At 44.7% G+C, this 19,495-nt stretch overlaps 1 protein-coding gene across 4 annotated transcripts in view; it reads left to right on the top strand.

Moving 5' to 3' along the window:
- Positions 1-19,495, top strand: part of ARHGAP9 (Rho GTPase activating protein 9) — a 294,422-nt gene that overhangs the window by 79,428 nt on the left and 195,499 nt on the right. For all 4 annotated transcript variants that reach the window (XM_077297733.1, XM_077297732.1, XM_077297731.1 and 1 more), the window contains exons 2-3: positions 14,180-14,487; positions 17,681-17,937. In XM_077297733.1, the coding sequence (XP_077153848.1) occupies positions 14,180-14,487; positions 17,681-17,937 (565 nt within the window). The remainder of the gene's footprint in view (positions 1-14,179; positions 14,488-17,680; positions 17,938-19,495) is intronic.

Here is a 19,495-nt window from a genome sequence, read left to right as displayed (position 1 = left end):
TACAAACTGTTGTCTTTCGCGAGAATCGTGACGCTTCTGGCTCCCCTCACCCACTTCCCTGTATTATATCACGGGCATCAAACCCATAAGTAGCCACCACTGTACTCGAGGAATTGTACCAGAAAGTAATAATTCCCTTTTCTTTAGTTACAGCTACCTGTTTCCCATTTCCTATACATAACAACATTAGGTAGATGATGGCAAAGATATGTATTACTCGGGTGGTTGGTCCACTTTTTTTGCAATGTGAAGCGTGGATCCATGTTGATCTCCCTTCAAGTTTCACTGAGGTAGGCGTTGCTAGGAGAACTTGGTACGGACCCTCGTATCTGGTCTCAGGAGGTGATTTTCTAGTGAACCTTTTAACCAGGACGAAGTCCCCGGGTTGCAAACTGTGGGTAGACTCGTCTTGGTCAGGATCTTTTCGCCATAATCCATCTTGACCTTTCAGTGCCTTCTTGCTGATCCATTGGTCTATTTCCTTGGTCCTGATGTATCTTTAGTTTGGTCATGGGAGGTAGCTGTGATTCTTCATTTTTCCGCATAGCTTTGTTTTTACTTTTTGTAACCACATACACCCCTACTTCCTCTTTCCCTGGTTCCCACAGGGCTGCCTGTTTTGCCATCTGATCTGCAAAGTAGTTTCCTTTTGCTTCTGCAGAGCCCAACTTGCCATGAGCCTTGGACTGCTACTGTCTTCGGGAGCGTCAGAACCTCCATTAACTGGCGAATTGCTTCGGCATTCTCCACAGGGGTCCCAACTGAGGTTTGGAACCCTCTAGTGGCCCACAGTCGTCCAAAATCATGGGCAATTCCAAAAACATCTGGAGTCTGTGTAGATGTTAACCACCTTCCCCTCTGCAATCCTGCAGGCTTCAGTTGCAGCTTTGAGATTGGCTTCCTGTGCTGACATTGAAGGTGGCAAGAATCCAGCTGAAATAAGTTCTTCTTGGGTCACTACAGCCCATCCGGTGTGAAATCGTCCAATATCATCAGCATATCTGGATCCATCTATATACACCACAAGGTCGGCTCCTGGTAGCGGTGTTTCCGATACCCTAGGTAAATGTTGAGTCTCTGATAGCATTTGCTCAAGACAGTCATGATTGAAGGGACCTAGTTCATCTGGTAAAAGGTCATTTGGAGGGTTGGTGGTTTCTGGCCATGGGTGGTCGAGGTCCACTGAATCCCCCCTGGAAAGAGGAAGTAGGGTGGATGGATTCAGCTGATGCACCTCTGCACTTTCATTAGGATCTGGAATGGATGAGAACACATGTTTATGCACCACATTAAGTATTTTTCTGCAAGGCCTGGACATAGGCTGTAGTACTTATGGGAAGTACAGACCAGTCTTTGGGGCACTACCAAGCAGGACTTCAGGAGGAGATAAGCCTGTCTTTCTATTTGGATTGCGTCTGACTGAAGAGAGTGCAAGAGACAAACGCTCTACCCAATTCTTTAATTCTTTCATGTGTCTGTCATGGCCTTCTGAATTTTTAAGTTTAAGTGTCATTTTAGCATTAATTAGCACATTTTACTGGATGGGCTTCCGGCCAACCAGAGAACAGATCTACACATACTAGGACACATTCACACACTCCTACCATGGGTAGCTGTATGTAGTCAGTCTGCAGTCTCTGAAACGGGTAGAGAGGCCTGAGTGTCGCTTTCTTAGGAATTTTTTTTTTTTTTACAGTTTTACCTGGGTTGTGCTGTGCACAGATGAGGCATGACTGTACAAGCTTTGCCGCTACGTAACTGAAACCAGGAGCGATCCAGAAGGCATTTACCATGGTACACATGTGACATTTTGAGGTGTGAGTGGTGCCATTTAGTGCTTGCGCCATAATTAGGAACAGGGACCTTGGTATATACAATTTATCCTTATTCTCCCATACTCCATTCGAGTTCAGCTCAGCTCCCATTCTCTCCCAGTGTTCCTTCTCTGTTTGGGCAGCTGGAGGGATTTCAGGACATCTAGGCTCGGTGTGGCTGGAATACGCTGACTCCTCGCCACCGTCCACTGCTCCCTAGGCCGCCTTGCTGCTACTTTAGCAGCCTCAGCCGCCCTTCTGTTGCCCTCTACCTCCAGGGAGTCACCATTTGTGTGTGCTTTTACCTTGATTATGCCAACCTGGACTGGTAACATCAATGCCTCCATTAATTGTTTCACCAGCTCTGCATTGTTAATGGGCTTACCGGCTGATGTAAGAAACGCTCTGCTTCTCCAGATAGGGCAATAATCATGGGATATTCCCCATGCATAACTCGAATCTGTGTAAATATTAGCGACTTTACCTGCAGCGGCTCTACACGTCTCAGTGAGTGCCTTCAACTCTGCCTCCTGCACCGACATGTGAGGAGCGAGTGGTTCAGCTCAGATTACCTCATGTGAGGATACTACTGCATATCCAATGTAGAATCGCCCATCCTGGTGGTATCTGGAGCCATCTACAAGAAAAAACTCAAAATCTGCATTAGGATCAGGTTTATCATGGACATGTGCAAAACCCACGGTCTCCTGACTCATCTATGCAGTCATGTTTGTGCGTCACGTCAGAGTACTCTTTCTGGACCGCCATGTGTGGGTTCAACGGTTCCACATTTATGGTTTCATGGACCAACAGCATATTCGGCGTAGAACTGGTCATCCACACAATACTGCAATCCATCCACAAAGAGCTCATAGACTGGGTAATCTAGTGGGACATCGACACCATGACTGAAACCCCCCCTGTGGGACATTATATGTACACAGTCATGGTCCTGTTATAGTTCAACTAGCAGGTCAGCCAGGTTCCACTACCACCCACTTCCCTCCTCTTCCCCCAGAGGGAGCAGGATGGCTGAGATCAGTAGTGCACCATGAATGCTGATGTTATCAGACACAGTGAATGAAACCTGAGATCTCAGCAGCACTGAGAGAAGGGGGAGAGAGGAAGGGGGCTATCCCAGCAGCACAGCTTCATGACCCCGACCTTTCCCTTAAGAGACTGAAGAGGGGAGAAGGAGGGGGCTATCCCCCTGCGCAGCGTCTGTGTGCATACTTTACACATAAAGGAAAGATATATATCAATCACTGAGGACTCTCCGTTCTAAATATTTGTCAACTTTACACATTAAATTTCTTGGCCCTTGCCTGGTCTACGTAAGAGGGGTTCTAGACCAGGTTTTTGCATTATCAGAGCTGGGAATATGACTTTAATACTCTGAGTGTGACATTATTAGTGGCTCTACAATCACAGACTTTAAACCTTTAACTTTGCCAGAGCCGGGTATAATATTTTTTCCTGATTCAGTAGAATTCTGTTGGATATCATGAAGGATGACTTTCTGGAAGGCTAATCTGTTCCTCTAAATCTCACCAGCAACAGCAGAAAGCATTACTATTTTTTTCTCTCTTTTTTTTTTTATCCTCTGTAACAAATGACATGGGAAATATTCCAGGGTCTTTCATTCTACTCATTATGGCCAGCATTTCACTAGGATTCCAGGGACGCCATACACTCTCCTGGGGCTCCACCATAACTGATCCCCTAGGCTGAGATGTAAGGTCTCGTGGCTATAACCCAGATAAGCACTGCAAAAGAACAGAAGGGGGTTGAGGTGGGCTGCCCACTCTGGCCGAGTAATTGTCCTAGTGAGTCTCATATGGCAGTAAAAGACAGACGTATTAATAACTGCTGCATCCATTTGGATTTTATCAAGAAAAGAACTAGAGGGCAGGGCCTGAAGGGGGTGCTGGTGCCATCCAGTGCAGGTATAACCTTTGGGGCACTGGACAAGAGGCACACTATGCACATGAATGGTGGGGGGGCATAACAAAGGATACAATCCTAGCTTAGAAATAGGTTTAATAGTTCATATGTGCCAACAGGGGTCACCACATACAGGACAGGTCTCCACCCAAACTAAATTCTAGTTCCTACATGCACAATATGTTCATCCCCTAGAGACAATGTAATGGGTGGAGACAAACTGGGAGCAGGATGGCGTTCAGCACCATCTTGTTTCATACTTTCTTATACTAAAACTTATCACCATGTTTCTCTTCCTGCACATCACCTCTAATTGCACAGGTTTTTCCATAATATCTCAGCCTGATCTAACAAGCCAGCATCATTTAAAGATCCTCTTTTTTACTTCAATACATTTCCAGAAACCCCTCATTAAGTTAGTCACCCAACTTTCCTTAGACAGACAGATTTTCTGTTATTCTGCACCATGCTAAACTTACTTGCAGCAATTCCTCATCTTCCAACTTCCTTTCTTACCTTTAATAACTCCCTGCCATTCTAACTACTGTAATCTGCCTTTCTCGGGGAATACACATATTTTCATCAAATCACCTCATATTCTATATATACACTTCTTCCCCCCTCTGGCAAACACTATCATACAGCAGTCTTATCTGCCATCATCACATTTCCTCCTCTTTTACGGAACTGCAAAAACTTCTCCATTTTCTGCTGGCTTTAGACAAACAAAAAGATGGAGTTGTTATCCAGTCACCTGAAGTCCCAGCCCAAATCTATGAACCACACAGAGAATGAGTCGTGTTTGCTGTACGCTGTGTCTCCCCTCGGACCGTGCCGAGTTACCTGGTACCACACAGAATTTGCACACACCCCAGCACCAACACAAATCTCGCCATATCTCACGTGCGGTCAGAGACAGGAAGGCTAATTCTGGAAGAGGGACAACACTCTCAGACACACATGACCAGACGGATGGACAAACACAAAAACTGACCGTCCTCTGTAACTGGGATTTCTATCTCAGACCTTGCGCACAATGCTAGGGTTCAAAGAGGTTTCTACTGTTTTTTGCACTACGTGGTTCGACCACCCGTGATTCTATCACGCCATGCTCCGCACCCGAGACTTCTAGGAGCAACTTTGCGCTCACCGTATCATAGACAACCTCCGCTCCCCCTGCCTGCTACACACAGGCAGAGACTCAGACAGCCGTTATGATCCTAGTGGTAGAGGATCTCAGAACTTCCAGCTAAGTCCGCAAACACAAAAACCAGCTCATAGGGAAGTGGTAACTTGGCTGACCTCATATCTGATCCTAGCACAACAACTAGAAGTAGCCGGGGAACGTACCTACGTTGATTCTAGACGTCTCACACCAGCCGGAGAACTAACTAACCCTTTCAGAGAAAATAAGACCTCACTTGCCTCCAGAGAAAAGACCCCAAAGTAGTAATACAAGCCCCCAACAAATAATAACGGTGAGGTAAGAAGAAAAGACAAACGTAAGAATGAACTAGATTTAGCAAAGAGAGGCCCACTAATTAATAGCAGAAAATAGGAAGAGGACTTATGCGGTCAGCAAAAACCCTATAAAAATATCCACGCTGAATATCCAAGAACCCCCGCACCGACTAACGGTGTGGGGGGAGAATATCAGCCCCCTAGAGCTTCCAGCAAAAACAGAAATCACATTTTGAACAAGCTGGGACAAAATAAGAGCAAATGCAAATGAACAAAAATAAGAAAGCAGAACTTAGCTTATCTTGCAAAAACCAGGAGACCAGGAGTCAGGAGAAAACAGACATAGACTGATTACATCGATTCCAGGCACTAGACTGAGTATCCAGGAAGTTTAAATAGGAACACCCAAGGCCTAACGAACCAGGTGGGTACCAACCTGGGGAAAGACAATCCAAGTGCCATACCGCTAGTGGTCACAAGAGGGAGCCAAAAAGTATAGTTCACAACAGTACCCCCCCTTTAAGGAGGGGTCACCGAACCCTCACCAAGACCACCAGGACGATCAGGACGAGCAGCGTGAAAGGCACGAACCAAAACGGCTGCATGAACATCAGAGGCGACCACCCAGGAATTATCCTCCTGACCATAGCCCTTCCATTTGACCAGATACTGAAGCCTCCGTCTAGAGAGACGAGAGTCCAAAATCTTCTCCACCACGTACTCCAACTCGCCCTCAACCAACACCGGAGCAGGAGGCTCAACAGCAGGAACCATAGGCACAACGTACCGCCGCAACAAAGACCTATGGAACACATTGTGAATGGCAAACGACACAGGAAGATCCAAACGAAAAGACACCGGATTAATGACTTCCAAAATTTTATAAGGACCAATAAAGCGAGGCTTAAACTTAGGAGAGGAAACCTTCAGAGGGACAAACCGAGAAGACAACCAAACCAAATCCCCAACACAAGTCGGGGACCCACACCGCGGCAGCGGTTGGCAAAACGCTGAGCCTTCTCCTGTGACAACTTCAAGTTGTCCACCACATGATTCCAAATCCGCTGCAACCTATCCACCACGGAATCCACCCCAGGACAGTCAGAAGGTTCAACATGACCCAAGGAAAAACGCAGATGGAAACCAGAGTTGCAGAAAAATGGCGAAACCAAGGTAGCGGAACTAGCCCGATTATTAAGGGCAAACTCAGCCAATGGCAAGAAGGTCACCCAATCATCCTGATCCGCAGAAACAAAACATCTCAAATAAGCCTCCAGCGTCTGATTAGTTCGCTCCGTTTTGGCCATTAGTCTGAGGATGAAAGGCAGATGAAAATGACAAATCAATGCCCATCTTAGCACAAAAGGATTGCCAGAATCTGGACACAAACTGGGATCCTGTCAGACACGATACTCTCAGGAATGCCATGCAAGCGAACCACATTCTGAAAGAACAAAGGAACCAGATCGGAAGAGGAAGGCAACTTAGGCAAGGGCACCAAATGGACCATCTTGGAAAAACGATCACAGACCACCCAGATGACAGACATTCCTTGAGACACCGGAAGATCTGAAATGAAATCCATGGAAATGTGCGTCCAAGGCCTCTTTGGGACGGGCAAGGGCAAAAGCAACCCGCTGGCACGAGAACAGCAAGGCTTAGCCCAAGCACAGATCCCACAGGACTGCACAAAAGAACGCACATCCCGCGACAAGGAAGGCCACCAAAAGGACCTAGCCACCAAATCTCTGGTACCAAAAATCCCAGGATGCCCTGCCAACACCGAGGAATGAACCTCAGAAATAACTCTGCTGGTCCATTTATCAGGAACAAACAATCTATCAGGTGGGCAAGGGTCAGGTCTACCAGCCTGAAATCTCTGCAACACACGTCGCAAATCAGGAGAAATGGCCGACAAGATTACTCCCTCTTTAAGAATACCAGCTGGCTCTGAGACGCCAGGAGAGTCAGGCACAAAGCTCCTAGAAACAGCATCAGCCTTCACATTCTTTGTACCAGGCAGGTACAAGACCACAAAGTCAAAACGGGAGAAAAACAATGACCAACGAGCCTGTCTAGGATTCAGGCGCTTAGCAGACTCGAGATACATCAGATTTTTGTGATCAGTCAAGACCACCACACGATGCTTAGCTCCCTCGAGCCAATGACGCCACTCCTCAATTGCCCACTTCATGGCCAACAACTCCCGATTACCAACATCATAGTTCCGCTCAGCAGGCGAAAATTTCCTAGAGAAAAAAGCACATGGTCTCATCCCAGAGCAACCAGAGCCTTTCTGCGACAAAACAGCTCCGGCACCGATCTCAGAAGCATCCACTTCCACCTGAAAGGGAAGTGAGACATCAGGCTGGAACAAAACAGGCGCCGAAGTAAACCGGCGCTTCAGCTCCCGAAAAGCCTCCACGGCTGCAGGAGCCCAATTAGCAACATCAGAACCTTTCTTGGTCATATCCGTCAAAGGTTTAACAACGCTAGAAAAATTTGCAATAAAACGACGGTAGAAATTAGCAAAACCCAAGAACCTCTGAAGACTCTTAACAGACGTGGGCTGAGTCCAATCATGAATAGCTCGGACCTTGACTGGGTCCATCTCCACAGTAGAAGGGGAGAAAATAAAACCCAAAAAGGAAACCTTCTGCACCCCAAAGAGACACTTTGAGCCCTTCACAAACAAAGCATTATCGCGCAAAACCTGAAACACCATCCTGACCTGCTTTACATGAGAATCCCAATCATCAGAAAAAAACAGAATATCATCCAGATAAACAATCATAAATTTATCTAGATACTTCCAGAAGATGTCATGCATAAAGGACTGAAACACTGAAGGAGCATTAGAGAGCCCAAAAGGCATCACCAAGTACTCAAAATGACCTTCGGGCGTATTGAACGCAGTTTTCCATTCATCTCCCTGCTTAATGTGCACAAGGTTGTACACACCACGAAGATCTATCTTGGTGAACCAACTGGCACCTTTAATCCGAGCAAACAAGTCCGACAATAGTGGCAAAGGATACTTAAATTTGACAGTGATATTATTCAGAAGCCGATAGTCAATACAAGGTCTCAAAGACCCGTCTTTCTTGGCCACAAAAAAGAATCCCGCACCAAGAGGGGAAGAAGATGGACGAATATGTCCCTTCTCCAAAGACTCCTTTATATAAGAACGCATTGCGGCATGCTCAGGTACAGACAGATTAAATAATTATCCCTTAGGAAATTTACTACCAGGAATCAAATCTATAGCGCAGTCACAGTCCCTATGAGGAGGAAGGGCACTGGACCTGGACTCACTGAATACATCCTGATAGTCCAATAAATACTCCGGAACTTCAGAAGGAGTAGAAGAAGCAATAGACACCAGCGGGGAATCGCAATGAATTCCCTGACAACCCCAACTTGACACAGACATAGCCTTCCAATCCAAAACTGGATTATGGGTCTGTAACCATGGCAGACCCAAAACGACCAAATCATGCATTTTACGCAGAACAAGAAAACGAATCACCTCCCGATGTTCAGGAGTCATGCACATGGTCACTTGTGTCCAATACTGCGGTTTATTCTCCGCCAATGGCGTAGCATCAATTCCTCTAAGAGGGATAGGATTTTTTAAAGGCTCCAGGGCAAAACCACAGCGCTTGGCAAACGACAAGTCCATAAGACTCAGGGCAGCACCTGAATCCACAAATGCCATAACAGGGTAGGAAGACAATGAGCAAATTAAAGTCACAGACAAAATAAACTTAGGCTGCAAATTACCAATGGCGACAGGACTAACAACCTTTGTTAGACGTTTAGAGCATGCTGAGATAACATGTGTAGAATCACCACAGTAAAAACACAACCCATTCTGACGTCTATGATTTTGTCGTTCGGTTCTAGTCCGAATTCTATCACATTGCATTGAGTCAGGTGTCCGTTCAGACAATACTGCCAGAGGATTAGCAGATTTGCGCTCCCGCAAACGCCGATCAATCTGAATGGCAAGAGTCATAGAATCATTCAGACTTGTAGGGATGGGAAAACCCACCATAACATTCTTAATGGCCTCAGAAAGGCCATTTCTGAAATTTGCGGCCAGAGCACACTCATTCCATTGAGTAAGCACGGACCATTTCTGAAATTTTTGGCAATACACTTCAGCTTCATCCTGGCCCTGAGAGATAGCCAGCAACGCTTTTTCTGCCTGAATTTCAAGATTAGGCTCCTCATAAAGCAATCCGAGCGCCAGAAAAAATGCATCAATATTTGCCAATGCAGGATCTCCTGGCGCCAATGAAAAAGCCCAATCCTGAGGGTCGCCACGCAAGAAGGAGATAACAATTTTAACTTGTTGAGCTGAGTCTCCAGACGAACGAGGTCTCAAAGATAGAAACAATTTACAATTATTCCTAAAATTCCTAAATTTAAATCGATCTCCAGAGAACAGCTCAGGAATAGGTATCTTAGGCTCTGACATAGGACTACAAGTAACAAAATCCTGAATGCCCTGCACTCGTGCAGCAAGCTGATCCACACTAGTAATCAGAGTCTGAACATTCATGTCTGCAGCAGAGCTTCAAGCCACTCAGAGAAAAAGGGGAAGAAGAAAAAAAAAACAAAAAAACTCAGAACTTCTTTTCTTTTAATCCCGCTTCTGCAATGCATTAAATATTCACTTTTTGGCCTCAGAATACTGTTTATGATCCTAGTGGTAGAGGATCTTAGAACTTCCAGCTAAGTCTGCAAACACAAAAACCAGCTCATAGGGAAGTGGTAACTTGGCTGACCTCATATCTGATCCTAGCACAACAACTAGAAGTAGCCGGGGAACGTACCTACGTTGATTCTAGACGTCTCGCACCAGCCGGAGAACTAACTAACCCTTTCAGAGAAAATAAGACCTCACTTGCCTCCAGAGAAAAGACCCCAAAGTAGTAATACAAGCCCCCAACAAATAATAACGGTGAGGTAAGAAGAAAAGACAAACGTAAGAATGAACTAGATTTAGCAAAGAGAGGCCCACTAATTAATAGCAGAAAATAGGAAGAGGACTTATGCGGTCAGCAAAAACCCTATAAAAATATCCACGCTGAATATCCAAGAACCCCCGCACCGACTAACGGTGTGGGGGGAGAATATCAGCCCCCTAGAGCTTCCAGCAAAAACAGAAATCACATTTTGAACAAGCTGGGACAAAATAAGAGCAAATGCAAAAAATAAGAAAGCAGAACTTAGCTTATCTTGCAAAAACCAGGAGACCAGGAGTCAGGAGAAAACAGACATAGACTGATTACATCGATTCCAGGCACTAGACTGAGTATCCAGGAAGTGTAAATAGGAACACCCAAGGCCTAACGAACCAGGTGGGTACCAACCTGGGGAAAGACAATCCAAGTGCCATACCGCTAGTGGTCACAAGAGGGAGCCAAAAAGTATAGTTCACAACAGACAGCCCAGCACACAGTGCTGGTATGACACAAGACATGCAGCAGGCTACAAGCAGTCAATCACGGTTTGTGTTCCTCACAGCCAGTAGCCGTGGGTTCTTTTAAGGCCACCAGGTGTACGTATCCCACACCCACCATGTCAGGGCGACACACTCGGCAAACACGAGTACAGAACACACAGAATGGTTCGGGAAACACAGGCAAGTACTACAGATTCATAAAGGAATCAGCAGACTTACCGTGTTTTTATGGAGGTGATCAGTCTCCTAGTCGAACCACTCTGGACGCTCTTCCTCGATCCATTCCGGGTGTCAATGTCTGGGGAGTGTACATCCTCAATGGGCCCCACGTTGGGCGCCAAAATGTGAGGGTGATCTCTTAAAGTGAGATCAATATGATTGCTTGTACCTGACCAAATATAAGCTGAGTGCTAGCTTAGAGGCCCAGAATGTATCAGATTCACAAAGACGATACACACACAGCCTCTCTCAGCGATGGCTCACTCACAACTGCTTTATTCTGAACAAAGGATAATACTAAAAACAGAAAATGGGGGAGGTCGCACAACTTCAGAATAGTCACTTTGTAATTGGTTCATTTCAAGCTTCATTTCCAAATATGGTGTATTCCAGTGCCTTCACTCCTGCATTCCAAAGATTCCTTGCAGGACCGTTTCAAGGATCTTCAAGACAGTTTCAAAGACACAATCGCCATCTTGTTTCACCATCTCTGAACTGACGTATATAAGGTTTAATAATTGATTTCATTAGACATTTTCTCCTTCACAGCATCTTCCAGCAACAAGCTGGAAGCCTAAGTACGCTGTGGTGCTCTCCAACTAGCTGGAGCAGGGAGATTATAACGCTGGAAGTACACACACTCATAATACCAGACTGGACAGCACTACAGGTACCAACTACTCTAACCTTAGTGGCTTGACAGAGCATGTCACCCAGAGCTTCTGGTCCTGACATGTCTATCAACAATACTGCCTGCAGAGTGAATACAGCAGTGCCTGGCGACAGAAGCAGAAGTTGCAGGAGCAGGTTCTTGTGGAGATGTGATGCTACACCTCTCCATAATGTCCCCCAATGCACTGCACATCTCGATATTGCTTACCCCCACACTGGCCCTCTTCATAATCCCAGACACACTGCCCCTCTCTGTAATGCGTCCCACACACTGCCCCTATCCGTAATGTTCTCCCTACAATGTCCCCCTCCGTAATGTCCCCCACATACTGCCTATCTCTGTAATGTCCACCACACACTGCCCCTCTCCTTATCTCCCCCACACTGCCCCTCTCCATAATTTCTCTCCAAACTGCCCCTCTCGATAATGTCCCTCCACACTGCCAATTTCCATAATATTTCCCCAACACAGCCCTCTCCATAGTGTTACCTCACACTACCCCTCTTCATAATGTCCTCCCACACATTGCAATCACCATAATGTCCCCCCTAAACTGCACCTTTCGATATCTCTCCCACACAGCCTGTCTTCATACAGTCCCCCACCATACACTATATTATGTCCCCATTAACAACCCCCAATTGCCATAGAATGTTCCAAAGTGCACCAAAATATCCCCCATTGCCCTATAATGTTCCCCATATCTACATTATTCCCCTCATTGCCCCACAATGTTCCCCATTGCTCCATATTGTCTCCCACCACCCTATATTGTCCCCCATAATAGTCTCCATAGGGTCCCCCTTTGCTCCATAATGTCCTGTGTTGCCCCATAATATTCCTCACTGCCTCATAATGTCCCCCGTATTGGCCACCATAGCTCCATAATGTCCCATGGAAAGTAACAGCAAGGACAATACAAGCACATTTTATCTTTGGCTCCTCCTGGAGTGCTTACTGGTGCCCACCGCATCCTTGCCACCTCTGCGGCCCAGCGCTAGCAGCAGTGTGCTGACCTCATCACGCCAATGCACGTTGGGAGCGAGGGCTGGCAAGCACCACGCTGCTCCTATCCCGGCCTCACAGTTTTTAAATGTATTCGCATCTGAAAGCTCAATCAGCGGAAGAATAAAAATGTTACAGCTCTCTGAATCTAGAAAATGTTATCTTTGCAAGTTTAATATTACCAAAATCATGCTGACGTGGAGAACCATATTTCCAGGTCATTGTTACTGAACAATGAACACAGTAAAAACAAAATAAAAAAATTTTTACATTTTTTTTTTACAATTTCCCACTTGGATCTTTCTTTTCCAGTTTTCCAGTACATTGTATCGTCAAATGTATGTTGTGATTTAAAACTACAACTTGTCCTGTGAAAAACAATCCCCAATATGGCTATGTCGATGTAAAAATAAAGTTCTTTCTCTTGGAGGAAGAGAAAGGAAAAATTCAAACGTAACAAATAAATTTAGTTGTGGAGGCGAGGGGTAACAGATGAATTAGCACAGCATTTTGGTCTTAGAAATAACATGATGATAATAATAAAGTGGAGATTCTCAGGGGCCGGTCATTAGGCTGCTCTGCATAATTACTATCTGACACTCACCCTCTTGGTAATTGCCATAATAATAAAATAAATATATAAATTAAAAACAGAATACTCAGGGGAGGAACATGAATAAAATAAGACCAAAAACTGGACCCTTCTGACCTGGTGACATTTTCTTTAAAGGGAACCTGTCACCCCCAAAATGGAAGTTGAGCTAAGCCCGCCGGCATCAGGGGCTTACCTACAGCATTCTGGAATGCTGTAGATAAGCCCCCGATGTAACCTGAAAGATGAGTTTAGATTATACTCACCCAGGGGCGGTCCACTGCGGTTGGCGTCGCAGTTCCGTCTGGGGCCTCCCATCTTCTTACGATCACGTCCTCTTCTTGTCTTCACGCCGCAGCTCCGGCACAGGTGTACTTTGTCTGCCTTGTTGAGGGCAGAGCAAAGTAACTGCAGTGCGCAGGCGCCAGGAAAGGTCAGAGAGGCCCGGCGCCTGCGCACTGCAGTACTTTGCTCTGCCCTCAACAGGGCAGACAAAGTACACCTGCGCCGGAGCCGCAGTGTGAAGACAAGAAGAGGACGTCATCCTATGAAGATGGAAGACCCCAGACCGCGACGCCCATCGGACCGGACCGCAGCGGGAACGCCCTTGGGTGAGTATAATATAACCTCTTTTTCTCATCTTTCAGGATACATCGGGGCTTATCTACAGCATTCCAGAATGCTGTAGATAAGCCCCTGATGCCGGTGGGCTTAGCTCACCTTCCATTTTGGGGGTGACAGGTTCCCTTTAAATCTCCCATTGGTCAAATCTACTCGGTGAACAATGGATTGTGTGTTCTAGTCCTCTTGATTACCTTGATGTCTCATGGAGGGCACAGTTGGGTTGTCCCCCATACACATTAAATTGTGGTCAAATCTAGCCCCAATGAATTGGTTACCCTTTCATACATATGTTTCATCCCACAAATGACAGACCCACTTTACGTTTCTATCAATAGTTCCGTTTCTTTGAATGGTCTTCTATCAATTCTTGTTAGGTTTCCTGAGATGTTCTCTGGACTTTGGACACTGGATGGCCGCAGCTGGAAAAGGTCTCACCCTGCAACAAAGCCAGCGATCTTGAGAGTTGTAAGCAGCTATATGTTCAAGGTTGCTGATGGAAGCATCATCAGTCTGGAAGAAGGGGATATCCTTCTGCTTCTAAACAAGATTGATAGAGATTGGTGGCAGGTCCGAAAAATCGGCGATTGTGAGAAAAACAAGCCGTTCAATGTGCCCACCTCTTACATCAATAAGCTGATTACTCACCGAAACCTGGGACATCAGAGTAAAACGGAACATATAGGTAATATGTATGTTACATATGCTATATACAGTCTTGTATATACTTGTTGACGCACAGAAAAATTTTATTATATAATGGTATCAACTATTGATAAGTTTCTTAGTTGTCAGGAAACATATACTGACAGAAGTGGACATTTCTGGCAAATTAATATAACGCTATTCCATAATATAACTTATTGTAAATTGTGAGTTTAGATAATAAAGTGAGAAGCATTGACATATCTACACGCACAAGCCATATCTGCTGTGCCAAAGGACAGCCTGCATTCTGCTAATGGATTCGCAGTGCAGTTCTGAAAGACAGCCTGTCTTCTGCTTAAAAATTTGTGGTACAATAACTAAATATTTTGGTTAGGCCTTATTTTGTGCCTTTTTTTCATCTGTATGATGGTCTGCTTTTTAGCCATTTGTATTCTGTTTGCCCATTTTACTATCTATGTGTTATCCTCTTTTCATGTTCAATAAAACAAAAAATAAAGAAAGCCCAAGGAGTGGTATGCCAAGCACCTCCTGGGAAATCCATGAAAAAACAGCCATCCGCGATCTGTTGGTTGTCTCTCTTTTTTCGCGTATATACAGCTCTGGCAAAAATTGGGAGACCACTGCAAAATGTTTGTCTGATTTTTCTCTTCATAGGTATATTTTTGAGTAAAATGTAAATTGTTCATTTATTATATAAACTTCTGACAACGTCTCCGAATTTCCAAGCAATAAATGTTTTTTTTTCTGAAAAGGAGAAGTGGTCAAAATTAAAAAACAAACAGTGCTTTCAGACCTCAAATAATGCAAAGAAAACAAGTTCATAATCATTTAGAAACAACAATACTAATGTTTTAACTCAGGAAGAGTTTAGAAATCAATATTTTGTGGAATAACCATGATTTTTAATCACAGCTTTCATGCGTCTTGGCATGCTTTCCACCAGTCTTTCACACTGCTTCTAGCGCAAAAATGTAAGCAGTTCTTTGTTTGATGGCCTGTGACTATCCATCATCCTCTTGATTACATTCCAGAGGTTTTCAATGGGGTTCAGGTCTGGAGATTGGGCTGCCCATGACAGGGTTTTGATGTGGTGGTCTCTTAATTTTTGCCAGAGCTGTAGTTACTTGCATGGGTGAGTTTGTTCCGCAAATCGGATTACAGTTTGAAATACCCCCATTTTTTAATGTAGTGTAAAAAAAAGAAACAGATGTAAAAAGTCCTATTAAATATAATATAGAATACAAAATGTGTGAAATACACTAGGGAGTGAATAAGACCCTGACTGCAGCCCTAAGGTATATTATCAGTAGTACATTATTTGTGTATCAATCACAGAAAAGCATGCTATTCTGCTTATACGAAAAGGGCTGCAGTTTTTTGCAATTTATAATAATTAATTCTCACTTTTATCAACAATTTACAGCTTTAGGCCACGTTCACACATTTGGTCAGTATTTTACCTCAGTATCTGTAAGCCAAAACCAGGAGTGGGTGATAAATGCAGAAGTGGTGACATGTTTCTATTATACCTTTCCTCTGATTGTTCCCCTCCTGGTCTTGGCTTACATATACTGAGGTAAAATACTGACCAAATACTGAACGTGTAAACATGGACTTAAAGGGAAACTGACAGTTGATACATGCTGGCCAAAATGTGGGCAGCATGTATCAGGCACTGGCTGTATGATCACTGTCAGGTATGTTTGATTCTGAAAAATACTTTAATATACCATAATAGCCTCTGACGTGTGCGTTTAGGCAGAACCTGTCAGTGGGCAGGGAGAAACCGCTGGGGACCCATCCGTTCGACTAGTCTACAGCGCGGTCTAGGTCCCCGGTGGTTTCTCCCCGCCCACCGACTGGATTCTGCCTATTCGCACACGTCAGAGGCTATAACAGTATATTTAGGTATTTTTCAGAGTCGAACATACCTGCCAGGGATACTACAGTCAGTGGCCAGTCCTGCCCAAGTTTTGGGAAGCATCTATAAGCTGTCAGGTTGTTTATAAGGACCATTTCAGTCATGCACATTTATCAAGTCGGTCTACTAAAGGGGAATCTGTCAGCAGGTTGTATCATTTACTGGATTGCTTTCTGCAATTTTGCTAAAATCGTTGTTTTCTCTGCTGTAGATGTAGCAGTGCTCAGAATGCTGAGCTGTGTATAACCCAGCCCACACCCTTGACTTCCTGTGTATATTGTGCGTTGTGAGCAGGCTGTCAATCAGTGATGGAGTAGGGTTATACTGATTAGCCTGCCTGGTGTGCACATGAGACCTAGGTAGGCAGTGATAATCTCCTGCTGATAAAATACTGATTGTATTGAAATAGCAACATGCAGCCTTAGGGCTCATACTCACATGCGAGAAACTCGGATGAGTCTAGCACGTCAATACCCGACACTGCACCCTGCACTCGGATCGGAGCGTGCGGCTGCATGTATTGCTACGCGGCCGCACGCTCCGATCCGAGTGCCGGGTGCAGTGTTGGGTATTGATGTGAGAGACTCATCCGAGTTTCTCACATATGAGTATGAGCCCTAATAAGTATTATCAGACTCTCTTACCTTATATTATGCTGCTCTCAGATTAAATAGCAAAATCCTGCTGTCAGGTTACCTTGAAATGGCGATAAATGTAACTAGAATACCCCTTTAGTGAATGTTAGTAGTGAATTGTATCATAATACTGACATATGGGCTTGGAGTTTGATATCATTGCTCACAAGGCTCCTTTAGCATCACTTGTAAGCAAAAAAAATATGGATCTGTTGTGAAACATGCATTTTAAAGCAAGTATTTTTTTCTTAGCAGATTATGTGTGGAAAACACATTTAAAAAATGTACATTTTAACTTATGCAAATGTAAGGTGTAAGGTAACACGTGTGCATACATTTTCCATAGACTAATGTTAAAAACAGATACATCTGTCTTTTTAAAAAAAAAATCGCAGTAAACTATTCCATACTGGATGGAGATCCAGTTGTTCGCCTTTATTCCAGTTAGTTCATTTTATTCTGGTAGATTATTTTCTAGAGCGGCCTAAAGCTGTCGGAAATTATTCATCCTATGCAAATCTCAGATCAGATGAGGCAGTAGAGGTAACCACAGGATGTCCTCGTGGCTATGCGGATAGATGTATCTTGAGTGTTATCCATGTTTGGTTGGTGGTCTGTTCGATCAACTAATGATTTCCCTTTTTCTGTGGCAGCAAGTAAAATATTTCATAGATCGCAGGACAACCTGCTCTCTCCCCAATTCTCCTCTGCAAAGATGGAAGGACAAAGTGTCAGTAGCCAAAATAGCAAGGACTCTCCACAGAAGGAACCGAAGGTGCAGGTACTAAAGGGCAGCTTGACAAGAACACATAAAAAGAGTGCCAGCTTCTCTCTCAGTTCCTCTTGGCACGGACAGTTCCCTAAAAGTGAAAGGCAGAAAAGCACGTTCCAGAAGTGCATGTCTGAAAAGGTAGGTTGACTTCTATAATAAAGCACTAGTAGCAGATATGACATGCAATATAATTCCCCAATAGGGTATTTGAAAAAAAAAATCTATATATTGTGGTGTAGTGACCAATGTTACAGCCAGGGGGCGCTGTGTGTGCTCTTCAAGATGCACTTGGAGGCAGGGTTATGATGAAACAGTGACTGGTAGTGTGGTGAATGGCCGATATGTGTCGCAGAGGGAGTCTGCGTGGTAAGTCTGATGTAATGTGGTTGTTCTGGGACCTGTAGTCCCTCGAGTTTGTGTAATGGTGTATAGTTAGTATGGGAGACTTACTAGGCTAGTTGTGTGAGATGGGTGGGACAAACTAGCCACACATCCACACTCCCATCCAGGGGTGTGGTTTCAGGGTATATAATGTGACCAGGGTGTGGGTCACATGGTCTCTGAAGGTCCTGAAGTATGTGTTGGATTTCCTGGGAGTAGGAATCCTGAATAGCACAAGGTGGGACTTTGTTATTGGTGACCTGGGTATTGGACGGTCCCAGCTGGGGATGGACGTCCTGAATAGTACCCGGACTGGCCACCTGTGTGATCCTGCGTAACCTGGGTGTTGGGAGGTCCTGGGAGTTGGACCGGATCCCTGAATAGCACGAGGTGAGGACCGGGATCTGCAGAGCCAGTGATAGCTACTGGGTGGGGAAGCTACAGTCCTTCGGTGGGTCTGGACTGACTAATGTGTGCCGGCCAGGCAAGTTGGTGATCCCTGTGAGGCAGCTTACCCGGAGGAGTGGACTGACAAGGAGTCAGCAGGTGGAGCAGGAGCTCCCATCAGGTACTATACAGTCTGTCAGTGCTTGTAGTGTTCTATGAACTGTGTGGTCTCCCACGGTGACTGAACGGACTGTCGGTCATGATAGGCTCATGAAATATAACGCAATGGACTGTACGCCATGTGGTTTATGATGTGTAATAAACCAAATAAGACTGTTATGTGTGAGATATCGTGCCTGAAGTGTTTTTCCTGTTGCCAAGCGAGTATTCCCCAACCCACTCAGGTAGCGTATTCCCACACTATCTATAATATATATATATATATATATATATATATATATATATATATATATATATACAGTGGGGCAAAAAAGTATTTAGTCAGTCAGCAATAGTGCAAGTTCCACCACTTAAAAAGATGAGAGGCGTCTGTAATTTACATCATAGGTAGACCTCAACTATGGGAGACAAACTGAGACAACAAAATCCAGAAAATCACATTGTCTGTTTTTTTATCATTTTATTTGCATATTATGGTGGAAAATAAGTATTTGGTCAGAAACAAAATTTCATCTCAATACTTTGTAATACATCCTTTGTTGGCAATGACAGAGGTCAAACGTTTTCTGTAAGTCTTCACAAGGTTGCCACACACTGTTGTTGGTATGTTGGCCCATTCCTCCATGCAGATCTCCTCTAGAGCAGTGATGTTTTTGGCTTTTCGCTTGGCAACACAGACTTTCAACTCCCTCCAAAGGTTTTCTATAGGGTTGAGATCTGGAGACTGGCTAAGCCACTCCAGGACCTT

This window comes from Ranitomeya variabilis, chromosome 3, assembly GCF_051348905.1.
Source record: "Ranitomeya variabilis isolate aRanVar5 chromosome 3, aRanVar5.hap1, whole genome shotgun sequence".
Lineage (NCBI taxonomy): Eukaryota > Metazoa > Chordata > Amphibia > Anura > Dendrobatidae > Ranitomeya > Ranitomeya variabilis.
The sequence above is the reverse complement of the archived record's forward strand: the minus strand, read 5'-3'. Positions and strand labels throughout refer to the sequence as shown.